Below are 21344 nucleotides of genomic sequence, written 5' to 3' on the forward strand. Positions count from 1 at the left end.
AAATATACACTTTTTTTTTATATTTTATAAAAATATACAATTTATGCATTTTTTTCTCAATTAATTTCATAATTTTATAAAATTTCAAAATTAAACTCATAATTTCTTTTTTTTTAAATGAAAAGGTTCATTTTTCCTTTCTGTAATAAATAGCTTTACCATATTCTTCTGAGCAAATTTTAGTACTGTTATTTAATTTTTCGCATATTCGCAGTGAGATATAAAGATTTATACAATCTTGCTTCATTATTAATTTTTATATTATTCTACAACACGTTGATCAATATAAACATGTATTATTATTATAACATTTTATTTAGCAAAATGTTTTTAAATATTTATCCTCAATAAAAAAGTAAGTCTTTCAATGGAAATTATACTTGAGTTGAGTTAAGTAAAATTTTATTAGAAAAAAGTTAGTAGAAAGTATGAAATTTAATATATGCAAGTTGAGAATATGTTATTTACCCTGCATTCCTTTTATTACATTTATATCCTTTCTACTAAAGATATAAATTGTCTAACATTTTCAATATAATTGATTCAAAATTTGTTCTTATATTGTTTTATTAATTTATGAAGTGTAAAATTTTAGTAAGATATATTTTAAATTTAATGTCGATTTATTTCTTTATCTAATGTTAAAGCAAGCATATATATTTGTATTTCAGTAAGAGATTCTTCCAAAGTTAAGTTTTACTGATCCATTTAAGGTGTACTCACACACTTGAAGATTTTTTTAAAATTTTAACTTTAAAAATACAGTTTTTTTTACAGTAGGTTATTAATATATGTTTAAACTCCTTTCAGTGAGAAAAAACCATATTACACTAATTAATAATTAATTAAATACTATTTAATGAGCTAATTAGCCTTTTTTTTGAAACATGATACCTTAAATTCTAATTTGTACAGACACACAATTCTAGTTGGAAATTATACCTAATATTAGTCTTCATGTTGTCTGCCTCAAAAAAGTTATAAAAATGTATAGTTTTTTAAACAATTTTTTCATCAACGATGTATAGAAAAAGCGTGATTTTTTTTCTGTAATTTTAACTTTTAAACAGCTATTAAAAATTTATTTCTATAAATATAACTTTGATTGACGCACAAAACATCCACATCCGCTATTTTATACACATTATTTTGATATATAAATAACTCTATTTGGTTTATTTCTTGTTGAGTTATGATTGTTTGAATGACGCAACATAGTGGAAAAATATCATTCTTCATAAAATGAGTTTTAAAAACACCGTAACTAGAGTTTTAAATGAAAGCACCTCAAGAAAAATAATTATAACTCGAGAAATATTTCGAATATTGACAACATCTTGGTATCGTTTGAAAGCTAAAGGATCAGAAAACATTATTAAGCAATAAAAAAATATTCGATATTTTGAACGATTTTCGAAGTTTCAAGTGTGTACATACACCTTAATATATTAACGTTTGAAAATCATTAAATAATATATAAATAAATTGAATCTATGAAAAAAAAGTTTGAAATTTAAAAATTATTTTTGAAATTCCTTATCCTTTTACAACAGCAAAATACAAGCTGTTCTAACTTACGTGCAAAGATTCATTTATTTACACACAATTTTATTGCACTCTGCTGAAACCACACTCGGAAAATTGGTTTACTCATGTTTTTTTTTGCAATGCCCTCAAGCTTTATGTTTCAGTAATCATAGTTTATGACTTATGAAACATGTGATTTCCAATATGGTTCCAATTCTCCTGAAACATAAGCGATTATAAAGCAAACGGTACTAATCCATTGTAGCAGTTTGGTGTCAGAACTGGAGTAGAAGTCATGGAGTGTGACCTGCATATTTCCAATCCAGGGATACTGGGTAACATTTTCTGTTATTTCCTTACAGTAATATGCAACTTAACAACAATTGTTTCATAAAAATTGACCATGTCATTTCCTTTTAGATACTCTGAATATACCTTATGAGAGGTCTTTTCCTACACCTTATGCAAATTCCCCACTTCTGCCATTACTTATTCTTTCTCTACTGAGGCAGCGTGTCGCCCCAAAATTATCACCAACTATCCGAAGCGAGTATGACTACATTGTTGGTAAGTCCATAGCACTTTCATATTCTTATAAAAAGATATTTACCGAATTAAATACACAAAATTAATAGGATATATAGGGTGATTTAAAAGTCAACAAATAAGCATTAATTATAGGCCAGATTTAGAGAAAACCTGGTATTTTTTTAAAATAGAATATGAGGTGGCAAAGACAAAGATTGAAAAGATCATTTCTGATCTTTGATGTAGAATTTGAAAGAATTTGTCTGATCCAAGTATTCCAGATTATCTGATCGAATTTTAGATCATCTAAATAACAAACTTTTTGCTGGTACAAAATATTGAAATGATTTCATACATAAAAACGTCCAAACTATGTTCCAAGCAATCACTGTACGTTGTACAACAGTACATCAACATCATCGTACGGGACAAACAGAGATTCATTCTATTCAAATATTCTTACAATCGATTTATTGATAATCTCTCTTTGGTAGTGACCTCTCTTTATCTCTCTTCTCTCTGTAATCTCTCTTTGGTTGCCATAAATACTCACAAACATAATATAATCAAACCAAAATAATTACAAATTTATTAATCATTTTTCTCATTTATTTATTTATCCAAGACTTCTTGTATATATTGTGACACTGTATGTATGCAGATTTTATATAATAAAATATAACCATTGTATAGGAAATATGTATTTAATTAGCAATAAAAACAGTTGCAAAGATAATAGATATTATTATATAAAGAAAACATACAGTTTTTGGAAGGGTTTTCTTCTCTACCATTGACTTCTTTACCAAGAAAAAATAAAATAACAAAATTAAATTGAAATATTAAATTGCATTTTTTATTTATATTTAATACAAAATTTATCATTTATATTTAATATTGGATTAAGATCTCTAAATGGCTGTATCATATACATTCTTAAGTAGAAGTTTAATTCCAAACTATGCCTGAAAAATTTGTTTACTTTTTCTTCTTTTTTTTTCTAGTTTATAAGAGAAATTATTCTTTTGAGATAGTAATGTAACTGACTTTTTTTGCTTGTCAAAGACTTGTTGGTATATTCCTGTATCATTTGATCAATAATTACACTTGTCAAAAACAGAAAAAAAATTAAATATTGTAAATTGTTATCCTGAATTTTAAATTGTTATCCTGAGTTTTAAATTATCTTGAGTTTTCTCAGTGCACATCAAACAATTATATTCTAATTAATACGATTATTAAGGCTCTGAACAAATTTATTAGCATTAAGCTGTAGGAAGGAAGAGCACATCTTCTTATTCATTTCCTATTTTAGAATACTCAGTGAATTCAAATAGACTATTTTTAACCAATTATTTTAAATGTATACGTTCACATTTATATTTTAATATGTCTACTCAGAGATATTGCAAGAATTCTTATCATCCCAGTCAAAGAAAAAAAAAATTACGCGGACATTGATAAAGAATTTATAATGTTTCCATTAAGAATACATGTGTAATTTATTCACAAAAGTAACTCATTATAATTATTAAATAAAGCTATAAATTTCTGCATTCACATAATATATTTACTGTTTGTTACACTCCTCTGACGTCAGATTACGCAGACATCTTGGAGGGACTTGTAGAAATATCCTATTCTAAATTTGTCCATCTAGCTCTATGTTATGTTGAGTTGTAGCAAGATAGCTGATAAATCTATTCATTTTCGATTAGTTGTTCGTAATTAAATCCTTTTGAAGGTTGGAATATTTGTGCAAATTTATATTTATGTATTCTTAAATTTACATGAATTTGCACATGTGTAATTTTTTCTAATCAATAAGAGGTATGGATTGATATAATTTTGCTTATATGTTAGGTTTATATTAAGTGCCTAATAAATAAGTAGTTATTTTTTAATCTTTCAAATTCTTCATTTTTATCAACTTAATCATTGTACTTTGCATCATTAAATGCACGATAATATTATCAAAACTAAAAGAAATTGATGTACAGAATTCATTGTTTTTTTTTCAAATTAATGCAGTATTAATTAAACTGCATTAAAAGAAAGAAGAGCATATTATAACTTAATTTTGATGCACACGTTTTTCACTGTTGTAAAACATCTATGCTTTAGGATTAGTTTACACTAAAACTCAAAGCCGGATTTAGACGGATTCTGGTTCTAAGTAGTGAATATAATGATATATTTTAAATTCATAAATTAGTTTCAGGATTCAATAAACGTTTACTTAATCTAATGTTATTTATTTTAGGTTCAATTTTTTTTTAATTTTTTTATCGCCGTAATGTTTAAATTTTCATTTATTATAAGTCTTCTCAGGCGACCAGGTGATTTGCCAGAAATATTGGTTACCTTCGTTTTAAGGTAAATTTTTAGGTATAATACCTTTCAATAGATATCATTGAAAAGATAATAAAATTTTGACAGGATAAATAATTAATTTTTGTTCTATGTTATTTTCGGAAGATCGTAAAAAAACGTCAACATTCAACTTAATTTTTGATTAATTCTAATTCTGATTGAAATTTCGAAAAAAAAAAGGCTCCGAGGTGCACATTCCTACTTTCTAAAGTGTGTATGTGCCAAATTTGGTAGATAAAGATCAAACGGTCTGACCTGCAGACTGCTAACACGCATGCTCACATACGTACATTCTTTATTATTAATATATATTATTGACTGTTCCTTATCCAAATTTGGGTACAAATATATTTAAGAACAGACCCGATATTTATATTTGTTATAATAATTCAGTGTACGTAATGAAACAAAAAAGGTCTGATCAATTATACTTGATAAAGTGTTTTTATCCTAGTATTTTATAATTCATAGAACATAACATGATTTTAATCAACCTAATAATTTCTCCCTTCATTTCAATGCTTCTAGCCTGCCTAGTAGAAAAGATGGTAAAATAGGCTAATAAAATTGTTTTAATCAACCTACCTGTGTTTCCTTTCAACGCAGTTTCTAGGCTGTGTAGTATAAAAGATGATAGAATAATCATAGAACTTTCTCTTAATCAACCCGCTTGTGGCTCGTTTCAGCCAAATGGTCATACGCTGCCTAGTTGAAAAGATTGTATAATAAACTAATAACATTGTCTTAATTAACTTGCTTGTGTTTTCCTTCAACCCTTTGGCTCTTGGCTGTGTAGTAGAAAAGATAATGAAATAAACTAATATCATTGTATTAATCAATGATATTAGCTTATTATTTCAATATTGTGCTCCCTTCTGACTCTTGTGGCCCTCTTATACGAATGGTTTTATGCTGTCTAGTAGAAATGATGGTAGAATAGGCACAAAAATTGTTTTAAGTATTGCTTGTGACTTTCTTCAGGTCAATGATATTACTCTGCATAGAAGAAAAGATGGTAGAACTTACCTTACATTTGCAAATTAAATTGAAGAGCCTTGAAGTGTGACTGATCTGTTATTTTTTTTATTATTATTTCCTTCTTGTATGAATTTCCTTCTGATTCTCTTTTCTTTTGCAAGTGGGGTCCGGTGCTGGAGGTTCAACAGTGGCTGGTCGTCTATCTGAAGTACCAAGCGTGAGCGTTCTGGTGGTGGAGGCTGGGTCAACTCCACCTGTTCTCTTCAATATACCGGGTATCTGTAGAAGTTTCTCTGGCTCTGAATTGGATTGGAAGTATCGGACTGTACCTCAGAAGCATGCAGCCAGAGCTAGTGTTGACAGGGTAGGTTGGACTGTCTTTTCTTTCTTGAATCTTGCATTCATTATAAAATGAGAAATCGGCATAAAATGAGAATCTGAGCTCATGCTTTAAAACAATTCTGAGAAGTTTAATCCCTTAATTGTAGTTTAAAGAAGTGTCTAATTGATGACATTTTCTGTTTTGGAAATATATTGCAATATTGATTCAATTAATAGTCCATAAATTACGTTGAGATATTTCTGGATTCCACGTAATATATTTATCGTATTATGATGCCTGCAAGGTACTTTATTTTAGTTTAATAATTCAAAAAAATGTAGTTATTTACTGCAGAAACCTCGCTAATTCAGGGCAACAAAGACATCATTGACAACACAGGCTGCGCAGAAAAAAAAATGAAGTCCTTAAAAAGAACTATATATGAGTAATAAAATAATGAAAATAAATGAATACTAAAATAAATAAATAATAATTAAAATAAAAAATTAGTAAATAAAATAAATAAACAGACAAAAAATTAAATAAAAATAATTAAATAAATTTAAAAAATTAGGATTAAATAATTTAAAAAATTGGGATTACAAATTAATAAAATTAGGATTCAAAAATGCAATGAAATGTGAATTATTGAATAATTTCACATTCATTAAAACAAAAAATTGTAGGACAAAAATTATTTAATTGATTATTTAATTAATTTAATTTAAGTTTCCACATTTGCAGGGAAGCTTTATAGTATTATATTCTGTACTGTATTCTGTTTTTTTTTTTTTTTTTTTTTTTTTTGTTAAAGTTACAAGTTTACTAAAACTATTTTTTTACTTGCTGATTTTAAAAATATTATTATTATTATTGTATTTCATCAGTGTTTGCCGTAGAGAAATCGATGAAAAGACTATCTATCATAAGGTTCGATTTTGGGCTGGTTATCCTATTATGACAATTTCGGTGATTTATAAAACATTTGATTAAACATGATTTATAAAACAGGTGATTTATAAAACATTTGTTAAAATAGTTAAGTATTAAGGGTAAAATAGTTAAGTATTAAGGATAAAATAGTTAAGTATTAAGGGCAAATTTTTGCCTACCTATTTTTAGCTTGAAAATTCGCCGTGTTAAAAGTTGAAACCATTTTTAGACCCTTTGTTTAATTTGGATGTTTTTTGACTGTTACATTTCAGGTTCAATCTAATAACGAATTTAACATTTTGATTAAACTGTTGCAGCTTTTGATAAACATATGGAGTTTATTAAGATGCCTTTTACTAGTACTGTTTTCCCTAATTAAGTTTGGGAAAATAAGGTTCTCACGATTGATTCAAGTTAAAATCTTGAAAGAAGTAAATTTGAAGTTTAAGCTGGGAAGCCTGTCAATATAACAGTTTGAACTGCCAATAACAACGAAATATTAATATCAAATACCATCTCATTTGAAACCATGCCGTAGAGCAATCGATCAAACGACTATCTATTATAAGGTTCGATTTTGGGCTGGTTATCGTATGACAATTTTGGTGATTTCCACGACCATATGCTTTCACTTAATTTGTTACCTTTCAGCTGTTACTTTTTGTTAGCTGTTAGTTTTTAAAGGAATAAAGAGTATTGTAAAGTCCTCATGTTACAAGAAATCTTAAAGCACCATTCCACTCTAACAAAACCCGAGTAACAACCGAAAACAACACAAAAAGCACAAGAGCTTTTGAATAAATATCTAAAATGTGTTCAAATAATCGACAAAAACGCTAACATATATATATATATATAAAAGTCTAGAAACCTAAGTAATTCTTTAATATTCTTTAATACATATCAAACACTTAACTGAACATTTAGAGTTGAACATTCAACAACTGGTATTGGTGTCCCTAAAACTTTCTCTCTCACTCTTTAATAAACTTGCCATGTCAGAGAATGCCTTATATTGCGTTGGCTTACAATAATTACGAAATATTAACTCTTGGAATGATTTTAGCATTTTTACTAATTCTATCGTGTCAAACTTGTTGATTCATCACTGGCAAGCATTAGTAGTATCTAAAAATCCAGTTTGTGTTTTAGAAACGAGTTTCTTAACCGATCGAAGCCAAGTTCGGTAGCCAAGTTCAAACATAAAATATCGGAATTAAAGGATATTGTAACGATGTAGGAAACACAGAGATAATTTTCCTTACAATTTATGTTAAAAATAAACAATTTTCTTTTATAAATACAGAGCAACAATTTATGGAAAGTATATCAAATATTTCAATACACTCATTGCCATGAATGCAATAGTATTTATTCATTCTCGTTGTAATACAAAAGGACCTGAAAGCTATACTATTCGAATTCGTAATCCATATTATCAAAAGTCAAAATCTATATATCTTAAATCTTTTAAAATTAATATACTCTTTAAAGTAATGGCTAAATAGTTCATTATTTTCGTTCGATCTTTCCAAAAATTCATTTCGTTTCGTATTGAAAAATTATGTTTCATGGCATGTGGTCGAAGTTTGAAATAACAATACTTAGGTAATATTTATGTGCTGTATAAATTGCCTATCTCATATTTTATTGCAGTTAATTAAATTTGCAAACGAATTAAGTAATACAGTTGACGAATAATAATAATAATAAATTAATACTTATTTCCAATTATATAAATTATAATAAAATAATTTTCCCAGGCATCAGTGACCTTTTGATAGGATTTAAGCTCCAAAACCAGAGAGTCATGCATTTGAAACCCGATTCTTCCATAGCTTTGCACTGCGCCCATACCTATTTCACATCAAAAATGCCTTCTCATTCAAATGTGTAAAATTTCTTAATTATTCTTTCTATTACTCAATATGGTTATAAATTGTCTTATTCTATACAGGAAATGTTTTGGCCAAGTGGTAAAACGCTTGGAGGAAGTAGTGTCATCAGTGGCGGAATCTATGAAAGAAGTAATTATAAGATTTACGATGAGTGGGCAGCTCAAGGTGCAACAGGTTGGAGTGCTCGGGAAGTGTTTCCATATCTTCTGAAACTTGAAGATAACCGGGATCCCGATTTCGTTGCAAACGGTAAGATTAGTAAATTTTCTTAAATCTATAGAGCATCGAATAACTCTTCTTTATTCAAAATTAAAACTGAATAAAAAAATTGTCTAGTATCTATTGTTAGATTAAGACTGGTTTTGTTATTTCCTCGGGGCTTTTACCCTTCGTTTAGCTGTGAATGGGTAACAATAAAAATCAGATTTTGGAATATGAAAAATAATACAAGTAATAATTTCCATAAATAATGAAGTAAAGAGTCCGTCAGTTTATAAACAATCAGTTACTTAAATTGGAGGGGAGATGTTTCTATATGATAATTTCAAATCAATACGCAAAGGAAAAATCCGTAGTAGAGTTGCTTGCTTGTAAAGAGGACGAATGAAGAATCGAAAGAACTAGAGAAATAGAAATTTACATAAAAATATGTAAAGAAATATTAGTAGCATTGAGATTGTTCATAGTAGAATTACTAGATTGTAAAGAGGGCAAATAAAAGACAAAAAGAAATAGAGAAATAGAAATGTACAGAAAAATATTCATAGGAAAAAAAACGTAATAGAATTACTAGACTGTAAAGAGGACAAATAAAGAACGGACAGAACTAGAGCAATTGAAATTTCCAGATCAATATGCAAAGAAAAAAAACATAGTAGAACTGCTAGATTGTAAAGAGGACTAATAAAAAAAAAATAGAGCGAAAGAAATTTCCATATCAATATGCAAAGGTAAAACCCTTAACAGAATTTCTAGATTGTAAAGAGGACAAACAAAAATCAAAAAGAACTAGAGCTATAGCAAAATCTGTATCTAAAAATTATATATTCTTACTGTATTATCATTGCTGGGGTATTGATAATATAGTAAGAATTATATTTATTTAATGCTGAATTTCTTTAAATACACAATATACACTTTTCTTTTAATAATATGTGCTCATAATGTACGTAAAGTAACATACGAAAATGTCTATTTACTGTGTACATTAATGTACACAATATACTGCGAATTTTGAATATCCATCCTCTGTGAAATATACAAAATTCACAGAGGATGTTTATCATTTTAATATAATCAATCAGATTTGCTGTTAAAAAATTATTGTCACATAGAACTATAGTATAGAACTCAATGACACACACAAGAGATAGAGCTAAACCAATTTATTAACTGAACTCTGAACTGAGAAAATACAGTAACTGATAAATCTTCTGCTTTTATACAAGCAGAGAAAGTTCCAGAATACTCTTCTGGAGTCAGTAAGAAAAGTCCAGAACACTTGTCTGGTAAACTAAAGAAATGTCCAGTATCTTCAGAACATGAAATAAAAGAAAACATAAAATCAAACAATTAAGTATTTACATATACAATTAATCGCATTGTCTCTAGCGGGATTCGAACCCAGGTCTATTGATCATGAGACCAGTGCCATGACCATTCGGCCATGGAGAGTTGACTGTATTTCTTCAATGCGGCATTATTTTCCTTTACTTTTTGATGAAATGTATTATAATTTTATTATTCAGTTGAATTGAAAAAAATGCTTACGGTGTTTTATTACTTTCATTTTATCCTCTAAAATATCATATGCATATATACGTCAAACCTGATACTTTACTGAAAGAACAGAATTTTTTAGTAACAATTTCTGAATACGTTCAGAAAACGGTATTTACCATATTTCCAATAGACTATGGTTAACGAATTCAATTTCAAATGAAAAGAAAAGCCAACTGTCATATTCTTTTTAGGTTATCATGCTACTGGTGGTCCTGTAACTGCTGAAAGACCAGGATATGTATCAGAATTAAAAGGGCCAATTTTAGAAGCTGCAAGCCAGTTTGGTTTACATCCTATTGATACTAATGCAGCTCAACAAACAGGTGAGTAACTTTCTTTTCTACTGATAATTTTTATTCGACTATCTTTATTCTTTTTCATTTCTGATACGTTCTAAAAAGTGTTATACTACGAAATAAAAGCGAAAGGGAAATTCTTACCTCGGAATTCATATTCAGAAAAAAATATTCTTATATTTGTTTTGTTTTTCAAACTATTAAAAATTAATTATTGCTAGTTATAAAAATAAAAATAAATCTTTATAGTCCATTGAATAGTTAATTCACGAGATTTTTTTTTACGGAAAATTAAAAATATAAAAAAAGTAACTTAAAGTAAAAAGTATCTGCTATTGCTACTGTTTTAGTGAATTGATTCGTAAATCTGAGAAATTGAAAAAAAAGTGTAGAAAAATTAAATAAACTTTATGTACAGAAGTAAAATGCAACATATTATATATGCTTAAAAAATGGCATAAACGTTTTCAGCTTTTAGCAAAAGATAAGTATTTTTTATGCGTCTGCACTGTTATTCTTATCCTGATAATTTTTTGACTGTCCTGATAATTTTTTTTTTAAATCTCAAAATCATTTGAGCTCCAAAACTTTATCTCGTGGCCAGAATTTTTATCCCGCTAAACTCCGGTTTAAACTGATTTGGAATATGACCTGACTATCGTATTGCGCAATCGTCAAATTTTAGGAAAGCGATGTTTTTTTTTCTCCCATCTCAAAATCGTTCGAGCTCCAAAACATTTCTTTGCCAGCTAGAAAAATTGAATATATATATATATATATATATATATATAATACGGTGGTAGCCAAAATTATGGACACTTTTGAAAATGTTTATGTTTTCTAACTCTTTATGCTTATAGAAAATATTACGTTTCACAAAATGCAAACTCTTACATATAGACGAAAAAATTTGGGTGGCAATAATTATCGAGATACCTTAGATGCTAATGACTGCAGTGAGTTATCAGTACTTTTTACGGTAGTCTTTGTTTTTTATTACAACTCCACACTGAGGTTTCATTGAGCAGAAGAGAGTTTTAACTTCTTCCTTTGTTATTGCATGATACCAGGAAACAATTATAGCCTCAATTAATTCTCTTTTATTTGACGAACGCTTCATATGCAGAAAAGTTTTCAAAGGGTGCCATAAGTTCTCAATAATTTTGAGGTCAGGACTGTTTCCTGATCATGATAATAATTCAGTGCTTTTTGTACTAAACCATTCTTTCGATACTTCTGTTAAGTGAGAAGGAGCTGAATCCTGCTGAAAAATAAATGTTGGGAAAGCGATCACAGATGGAAAGTGTAAATTTTGGCTCTTGAATAGTATCAATGTATTTTCTTGCATTTAATGTACCATAGATAGCATAAAAAAGAACAATAGCGTTTGTTTCAAAAGACCAATGTCGTTTGTACCAAGTCCATATTATTGCTTCTTGACTAAATATTAGAAATACATACAAAAAATTCAACTAAATCTTAAAAAGTTTAACAAAATTTCTAACTTGTAATTTGATAACATAAAATACAGTCTTCTATCTACAGAAAAACGCACAATAATAACTTGTTCTAACTTTAATGCTGTCAGCTTCTGCTAGCAGTTATTAATATTTCATTAGTTCCCAGAACAAGAGCAGTGATTAGTCAGGGAAGTTAGAAATTGCAATACACTTTATCCCTGTGTTTTTTTTTCTGTGTTTTTTTTTCTGTATTGCAAATATTTGAATTTTTCTTTTTGTATTGAGATTAGCATTAAATTCTCTTAAATATGATATGTAAGACTTTGCATTTTGTGAAATGTAACATTTTCTATAAGCCTACAAAGTTAGAAAACATAAATATTTTCAAAAGTTTCCACAATTTTGACCTCCAATTTGTGTGTGTATATATATACATGCCTAGTTGTAACTTTTTGTTGGCGATAAGTCGCTAAATGTGACAACCTTCTTTTATCATTTTCTACTAATGCTAAAAGCGAAAAAGTGATGCCTCACAAGCGATAAATCATCAAATTTCTACCCGTGCATTTTGTGGCTTCAAAACCCCAAACCAAAATAACATCATATTCTCACATGATAATAAAGGGAAAAAGCATTATATAGAAATTATAGCCTGGTTGGTAGAGCGTCGGATTCGCGTCCCTTAGGTTGCGAGTTCGAACCCCACCGGCCGAAGATTCCCCGCGTGCTTGGTGGCTGACGCGCGTTAAATCTGTCGTGGTCACAAAGTCCTCCATGTCGAGAGTAATACCACTGGGGGTACTGGATCAGGGGTGATCGTTCTCTGATTCAGGTCTAAATTACGATCTGTGGTTGAGTGAATGAAATGCGTGAATGAAGTCCGCCCCGTAAAAAGGGTTGTGACGTGTGTGTAGCTAAGTCGTTCTCTTGGCCCTAGATGGCGCTACTATAGAAACAAGAGGCGCTCCCCCCCTCAGGCTTAAATCGGCTGTCTTCGAACAGCGGGCTTGTCCATGGCAAATGCCATAAGAAACAACAACAACAAATTTATAAAATATTATTTTAAGTTTCCGGAAATTTCAAAAACTATTTTTGTGAGAAATGTTTAAGAACATATGACCATTCATTTCCATTCATAGTCATAGCAATTTCTCATCGCATTGGATTTAATTTTGTTTCGTGCTTTTTTTTAGTCATTTTTGTCTTCTTTCTTCTTAGTGAATAGAGTTTATGGTAATACCAATTCAGAACATTTCTTATGATATTTTATACCTTTATTAATTAGCGAAGAGTTGAATTAAGCTATATAAACGCTCAATGAATTAAAATGATACGTTCTTAAAGGGATTTGTGTGCATTTGATTATTGCCATTTGACAATAAGTAATAAGAACGATTTCTGTACCATGTATGTTTTCGTTATATGTTAATATAATATAGACATATATATAGATTTCAATAACAGATCAGAAGACAATAAAGTTAATGAAAATATCTAGTTAGAGGAGATTTATTCTAAAATCTGCCTTTTAATAGCAAAGCAGATGTTTTTTGCATAAAATATGCGATATATACAAAATTATATTGAAACTTATACTACATCTATTAATGATGAAAGAGTGTATTCGCATGAGTGCATGTATATGTTAAAAGATAGAGCATTGTACTTTTAACTATTATATTGTGGGAAATAACTCTATTAGAAATGGTCATCTCCCCTAAAGTCCTTCATTGCTGCCTCATCGCGACGGGGGAGTGTTCCTCGGCGGAATGTTCGAAGTACGTCGGGAGTGTATTCTCCTGGTAGAGTCACCCAAGACGTGAAGGCCATTCGATTGTGCTCAGTTAAATACAATGCAGGCATGATGCAAAGTCAGACTTCAGCCTTGGTGCCTCTAGGTCTTTGACCTCTTGAAGCTGCATTTTAAGCCCTTTTATCATGACTCGTCGATTAGGAAACAATGAACACACTGAATCGTCCGTCGCGCAGTAACGTCATGTGACGGGCAACAAAGTTTATCCCCTGTGTCCAAAATGCAATGCGACTCAAACTGCTCCTGCCTACATTTTGACCTTCATCGGTTTCATTTTTTTTTAAAGCCAGCTGTTCTTGAGTCTTGAGGCTGTTCTACATTGTTTGAAGGCGTTCGAGCTCATGGACCTGATTTAATGTTACTGTTGACCAGGTGAGATAAGCCACAACAGAACAACATAAATGGCCATGCAACAAATAAACTGAAAAGGTGTTAAAATAACCGTTGAAATTACACCATTTTAACATCTGTTATAAGTTAATGTTTAAACATAAAAGAAATATGATATGAGAATTAATTGAAATTAAACATTACTAATTTTCTCGGTAAGGCAGCTGGTTCACAAAAGCTGCAGGTAATAAATATTTCACAATCTTAGCAGCTGTACATTCTTAATGTCGCATCCAATTTACCAACAATCCTTATAAAAGGCTTGTTCACCTTTCATGATCCTCGCCCCCTGGTATGAAAATACTGGAATCCTTAATGGCCAGGATTGTAAAGAAACTACTGAAATTAACGTCATAGTACAGAGAAGAGAATCGAGTATATACTCTGGACATATTAGTCAAGTATCAAGGACCTTAGAGCAGGTGATATCATTGATGTTTTAAACTATCAAACAAATGAAATTTGAGATGAAATATTTACAATGAATGGGCAGTTCAAAGTGCAGTAAGCTAGAATTTCAAAGAGCCAATTTTCTAAAACTCAAAGCTAACCAGAATTACGAATTTTCGAAGATTCTTGAAAAATATTCCGATAATCATCCAGCTCTAAACAACGATATTTCGTTCAAATGTAAAGCTGGCATAATGTTCAGGTAGACGAAATTAAAATTTTTTGAGAGTCAGCTGAAATCAAAGTGTTTTAAAATGTAGGGATTCTTCAGAATCTTATGATCTAATTCTCCCGTGATATAATATGTTTGATTATTTACTCAACAAGAGTCCATGTACAAAAAATAATGAAAATGGATCATAACTATTAATGTACAAATAACTGATCAGTTACAGTTACAGTTACAGTTATGATCAGTTACAGTCAAAGCCACTGATCGATATCAGTGGCTTTGAATAAAAGATAACTCTGACTAATTATAAATATCTAAATGAGCTACATTTTTTTATTATTTTTTGATGTATTAAATTTTATTAAAAATCTTTAAGAAATTGTAATTTGCATTCATGAGAGCTTTTTTATATTCTGTAACTGCAGTACCTTACGAACGTTTCATTTAATATGTCATGCTCTTCTAGATATCTGAAATTTACTGCATTCGTTATTAACTCAGTATTCAATATTGTTGAAATAATTTTAGTGTTTTTGTCATCAAGAATATCAGAAATATTTTTAGTAATATGAAGAATTTTGCTTTGGTTTATTAATGAAAAAACAAAACAGACTCCCAACCTTTTGCATTTAGATAATTTCTCGTAAAATATTAGTTATGGTTTAATATTTAATTGCGCAAAAAATTGATAGTCATGTCTCCCACAATAACATATTTTTAAGTATCAAATAACAAGTATTAATTATTACTATCAATAATAATAGTAATAATCAAATAATAAGTATCATATTTTTAAGTATCAATAAATAATCAAATAATATCATGAATTAAGTATAAATAATTGTGCTGTATTAATAGCCCCGGCATGTTCTGTTAATTGTGTATATAAATCATACATATTTAGGCATGTCCTATGATATCACATAGTTATTAAAAATGCAATTATCCGATACATTTATCATCTGCCTTTTGATGTGCTATTGCTTCAATTTCTAATTTTTCATAGATATTAAAAAAAAAAAAAATCTTACTTTGATTTTAACCATGGAAAAAAAATCACACAATTAAATATTTAATAAAAGAAAAAAATGCCAAAAATTACCAAATTTAGGAAAAATTCACATAGAAACTTATATGATATATCTAAAAAGACTTCTTAAAAAAAATATTTTTAAATGGTGACAAAATTCAGTTTTCTCCAAGGAGTTATTGCGGGAAAAAATCTTACTTAATTTTTAATTAGTTAAAATTCCGATTGAAATTTCAAAATAATTTCACCAAAATACATCCTTTCCAATTTAGTTGAATTATCATAACATTTGGTATTCTAAATATCTGTCTGTTTTGTTAACATTTCATGATTTTTGTTTTTTAGGTCTTAGTGATTACCAAGGCAACTTCAAAGATGGTCAGAAATGTAATACTGCAGAGGTTTATCTGGTTCCAGCAGAAAACCGCACAAACTTGGATATTTTGGCTAATGCTCACGTTACTAAGGTAATTGTGATATAACGCCACTGGGAAGTGAGATTATTGTTTCTATACATGGATAACAATTATATTTATGTTTAAAAATTTAATTAATAATAAGAAATGTCTTTTTTAATTCTGATTTTAGAACATGAGGATTTTATTTTATCTTTTTTCGTTGACTAATTTAATTATGTTTAAATTGGTGGGTGAAATTTAATGTATAATTTTTAATGTCATTTTGTTTACTTGACTTTTACTAATTGTAATTCACTTGTTAATTTAATATTAATGCAATTTCACTCATTTATTTAATTCTAAACATGTGTGTTCATATATTCTTGTACTGAAATTCTATAAATGCTATAGTTATCTGCTGTTGTTGTTGTTGTCTTGTCCAGTAGTGCAATAGGATTAGATCTGTCCAAAAGTGTCTAAAAAGGCTTTGGCCACATCAATAACCTCAGTAGAGTAGAGGAATTGATGCGGTGAATCGAGGTGGATTTGAAGATCTTCGCCAAAATGGCTGGACAATCAAAGATAGGGTCGGGGGAGAGTTCAGTATCAATGCAGTGAGGACAACCTCTGTAGATTCGATGGCCATCGGAAGATATTTTCATTTCTCTGAAGTGTTTAGTCTTCAATCTAGCAATGTTTCTGGACATAGTACGATCATAATTTAGGGCAGGGATGGAGTGCTTCTGAAAAGAAGCAGGAAGTAGTCTGCGGCTGGCTATTGCATCACCATCAGTCAGGGTCAGGCTGTGAGAAAATTGAGTGTTTTCTCGGGCCTCCTTGGCCATAATATCAGCCTTCTCATTTCCCTCGATATCGACGTGTGCCGGAAACCCTTTGGAGAATGCAGGTTCTTTGGGCCTTAGTTGTTTCGTTTAAGAGCAGGATGATATCGTGGGTGAGCTTGGAGTTTCCTCTTAATATGGCCTGAAGGGCAGAGCGAGAGTCCGAGAATAACTCATGAGTAGTGAGTAGTAGTTATCTGTTGTGCAGAAGAATAGAGTTTTTCCAGATACAAAAAGCATACGTTCTTTCGATAGAGAGCTAATATCTGAAATAAAAGTTTTATGTGGGGAATAAGAACGTCGTTCATTAATTTCCCTAAATAAATAATTTTACAAAAATTAATAAAAATACTTTTACAAAAATTATTTCTTACGTATGATTTGGTAAAGATTTTGAGCTCGAATCACAACTGATATACAAACATTCAAGAACTTACCAGGGTCCACTAAATATCGATTGATGATTCTGCAATGGATCGGGATCCATAATATGGAAATCGTTGCTTTAATTTGTATAAAAATTAAAATATTGTTAAGAATTATTTCATAATACATTATTTCACATGATAAATCACCCTAAATTTTATTTTAAAGCCCAGGAATTCAATGTGAAAATATATCCACATATTAGAAAATTTATGCTTTCGATATGATACTGCAGATGAAAGCTATAAGTAAAAACAAAATTTTATTAAAAAGTTTAATAAGAAGTCGCTTTTTCATTCGAAATATTATCACAGAAAGACAATTCGTAGATAATTTCGATAAGAAGTATTAATGTCATGTTTAAAATTTCTATTTACTAATTTTTCTACAAGGCTAATACATTTTTTTATTGTTTTATCTTAATAATTTTCTTTAATTTAATGTTATCTCTAGTGTTTAAGCAGTCATTTGAAGAAAATAGAAATTGTAATCCCTTTCAAGGCATGGAATCAGATTAAGAATGCATTAATCTATGCATTATATAGGGAGAAGGAAAACACTTTTACGATTTTTTTCTAGGACTAAAAAATGCAAAAAGATATAATTCTCTATTTTATTCTAATGACTATTCTCTATTTTATTCTTTATTTTTATGACGAACATTCATATATCATTTTCAATACTCTTAAAAAAAGCCAACTTTAACAGGCAAATGGTCTGAGAGTTTTGAGAACAACTTTATTCTCGAAAACGTACAAAACTCTGTCAGATTCTATAAATTGTTCGTGTTTTTAAAATATAATAAAGGAATATCAATCATATACGGATTGTATAATAATTGTGCAAACTCAATAGGTGTTTGGACAATAATATGTAGATTTTGATTTTGACAAATATAAATATTTTCATTTTCTCCTCTAAGATTCTAATGAATGGTCCCCAAGCTGTTGGAATACAGGTTGACTATGGTGGCTCTTCGTACACGATCAGGGCTAAGCGTGAAGTCATCGTGTCTGCTGGTACTGTCAACACTCCGAAACTCTTGATGCTCTCTGGAATTGGGCCTAAGGAACATCTGCAGAGCTTAAAGGTATATTACACTTTCTAATTTTTAAATTTTGAATCCAAATATAATAATACAGACTTCGAAACTTAAAGGATTTGGAATTGATATACGTGATGCTTCACCGAAGTGCTTGAAAGTTATCTACAGAATAATTTTTCACAAGAAACAGAAATGATAGTTTAATTTAGCTTGATGAATTCAAAGGCAATTCATTAAAAGTAAAGTGAAAAGAAAACAGACGATATCGGGGTTTTTTTTTTTTTGCCTTTACATTTACTGTAGAAAATTTTTACGTCAGCATTTTGAAGATACATAAAAAAATGTACATGGTTTATAACAAATGAAAGAAAGTGGAGATGACATTAAAGGCAAGCTCTTTAAATTCTTTTTTTATCATGTACGAACATGATGTTATTTTGGGCATGGGGTTCCTGTTGTCGAAAAACATTTGCCAGATATAAATATAAAGACCATTTGTCATCGAAAATTATCAACAGTGCGACTAGGATTTAAACTGAGGAAGAATAAAATATCAAAAAAAAATATTTCAAGTTTAAATTGTTGACGGAATTACTACTATCTACTTTTAACACTAATCACATTATTTAAAATATTTCTGCAAAAAGGTAATAACTGGAAGAGTTAAATGTAACTGAACATTTTGTATGGTTCAATTCCTCAATAAATTTCGTGTAACTGTTCATTGTTCAAAATTTCCAGTATTCAGCTATTTATATAGCAAAATAAAAATGTTCTATCTTAATAATTTGAAATTTATAATTTCCATTTTTTTTTCTGCTGCATACAATTTTTTTTAACTCGAAACAATTTGGAAACATTTAAAAGCAATACACAATTATTGATAAATGAATTACTAATCAAAAATATTATATAATTTAATTTTGCTCTTAAAAAATACGAAACTAACTTATCTATAAGAATATTTATTTTATTATAACAGTTCCATAAGTTTCTATTGTTCAATAGCATTTAAGTAAATATTTATGAAGGAAAGTAATGCATGCATGGGAAATTACGTAAATTACTTTTTAAGTCCAATTTTCATGAAATCCACTAATGAAACGCCTAGTTTAATTTCACCTAAATAGAAAATACACAAGCTCTGATTTATATTGAACACATAGCTTTAAAACTTGATAAATTTCTTCATTCCTACTATATCAGCGAGGTTAAAGAAAAGGGAATAAACAACATTAGCAGAGCCATTATTCAAAACTATTATTAAAATAAGTAAATTTATTTTTATCATAATAATTTTCTGGATGAATTATTTACAATTTTTTATTCAAATTAATTAGAAATTAATGATTGCTGAATCTCAATCTATTTGTTAATTTTGCCTGCCTTAAATTAAAAATCAAATTTTGATTTCCGAATTGCCTGATTATAAATTTATTCAAAATAAATCACAAAAAGTGAACATGGATATTATAGCATAGAATATAGCAAATGAAGCACTATATTGCGCGAACTGCAATCGGGTAATACAAAACTGAGATTTCAAACAAGAATCTATTCAAATTCATTGCATCTCTATTTAAAGTTATAGGTCGCGAAATTTGGTAGTCTTGCAGCTGCTTACAATTAAAACCTCAGTATAATCGCTATATATTAACAAAAGCTAGTGGTCACAGTGTCTTGGAGGTAGAGTCTTGTTATCGTGATAGCGTAATCATGAAATGAAGGCACAGTTTCATCGAAGTTTTGTCATACATGTGAGACAAATGCATGTTAAATCAACCCTCATAGATCTACATTTTGGAATGCCCTCGTAGTTTATTAAAATAAAATATCAGCTCAAGTGGGAATCTCGCCACCTGATCGGAGTTTAAAAAATTAAGGTATCTACCTCAGAATATCCCTCAGGTAGCTTTAAAAAGAATATTGATATATCTATGGTCAATTTTGCCTTCTACTAATTCAATTTAGTGTTACATTCTTTATAAATTGCTTAAGTAAGTACTTATAAATTAAAATAGAACTAAATGGCAATTAAGAATATAAGGATTAATTTTTCATTCATTTATCATCAAGGCTTCTAAATTTATTCTTGGATAATTTTCATTTTTAAATGTGTTTTTTTTTTGTATGTATTTTAAAGTGTGTATTGATTATTCTTTATACATAAGACGAGAGTGATAAAAATAATGTAAATGCTTGGTTTTATTCAAGAGTAATGTCAATATTAATTTCCAGAATCATCAGTTGTTTGCTTTGATTTTAATTTATTAAAAGAATTAATCATTATGATTAATTTGGTTTTATTTATATTTACCTCCTGTTTTGAAGGAACTAAAAGCATGATTTGGGATGGATCTCTTAGCATTGAACCATAATCAGATGAAATCTGAACTGACATAGCAATCTTTCCAAACTAATTTCTCTGCATTGGCGAAAATCAATTATTAAGATTTAAATATGACAAAATCTGGCAAAAATTATATTCTTTTGACTGAATGTTGTATAAGTTTACGTCAGTTTAAATTTCATTTATTTCAGTCGTCTTTAGTTTTTTACAGACATTTTTTCTTAAATATCTATTCTTTACCCATCAAATTCTATTAAATTCCAACTCTCTATTTTATGTACTACCTTCAACTGGCTCGCCAAATTATTCTTCAAAATTGTTTTGATACTTC

At 29.1% G+C, this 21344-nt stretch overlaps 1 protein-coding gene across 1 annotated transcript in view; it reads left to right on the forward strand.

Moving 5' to 3' along the window:
- The first annotated feature begins 1702 nt into the window (after positions 1-1702).
- LOC129962685 (glucose dehydrogenase [FAD, quinone]-like) overlaps positions 1703-21344 on the forward strand; it is a 32530-nt gene continuing 12888 nt past the window's right edge. The window contains exons 1-7 of the mRNA XM_056076598.1: positions 1703-1862; positions 1948-2094; positions 5568-5770; positions 8619-8808; positions 10533-10664; positions 16298-16419; positions 18541-18708. Of these exons, the coding sequence (XP_055932573.1) occupies positions 1823-1862; positions 1948-2094; positions 5568-5770; positions 8619-8808; positions 10533-10664; positions 16298-16419; positions 18541-18708 (1002 nt within the window). The 5' untranslated portion in view covers positions 1703-1822. The remainder of the gene's footprint in view (positions 1863-1947; positions 2095-5567; positions 5771-8618; positions 8809-10532; positions 10665-16297; positions 16420-18540; positions 18709-21344) is intronic.

The sequence above is a fragment of the Argiope bruennichi genome, chromosome 3, assembly GCF_947563725.1.
Source record: "Argiope bruennichi chromosome 3, qqArgBrue1.1, whole genome shotgun sequence".
NCBI lineage: Eukaryota > Metazoa > Arthropoda > Arachnida > Araneae > Araneidae > Argiope > Argiope bruennichi.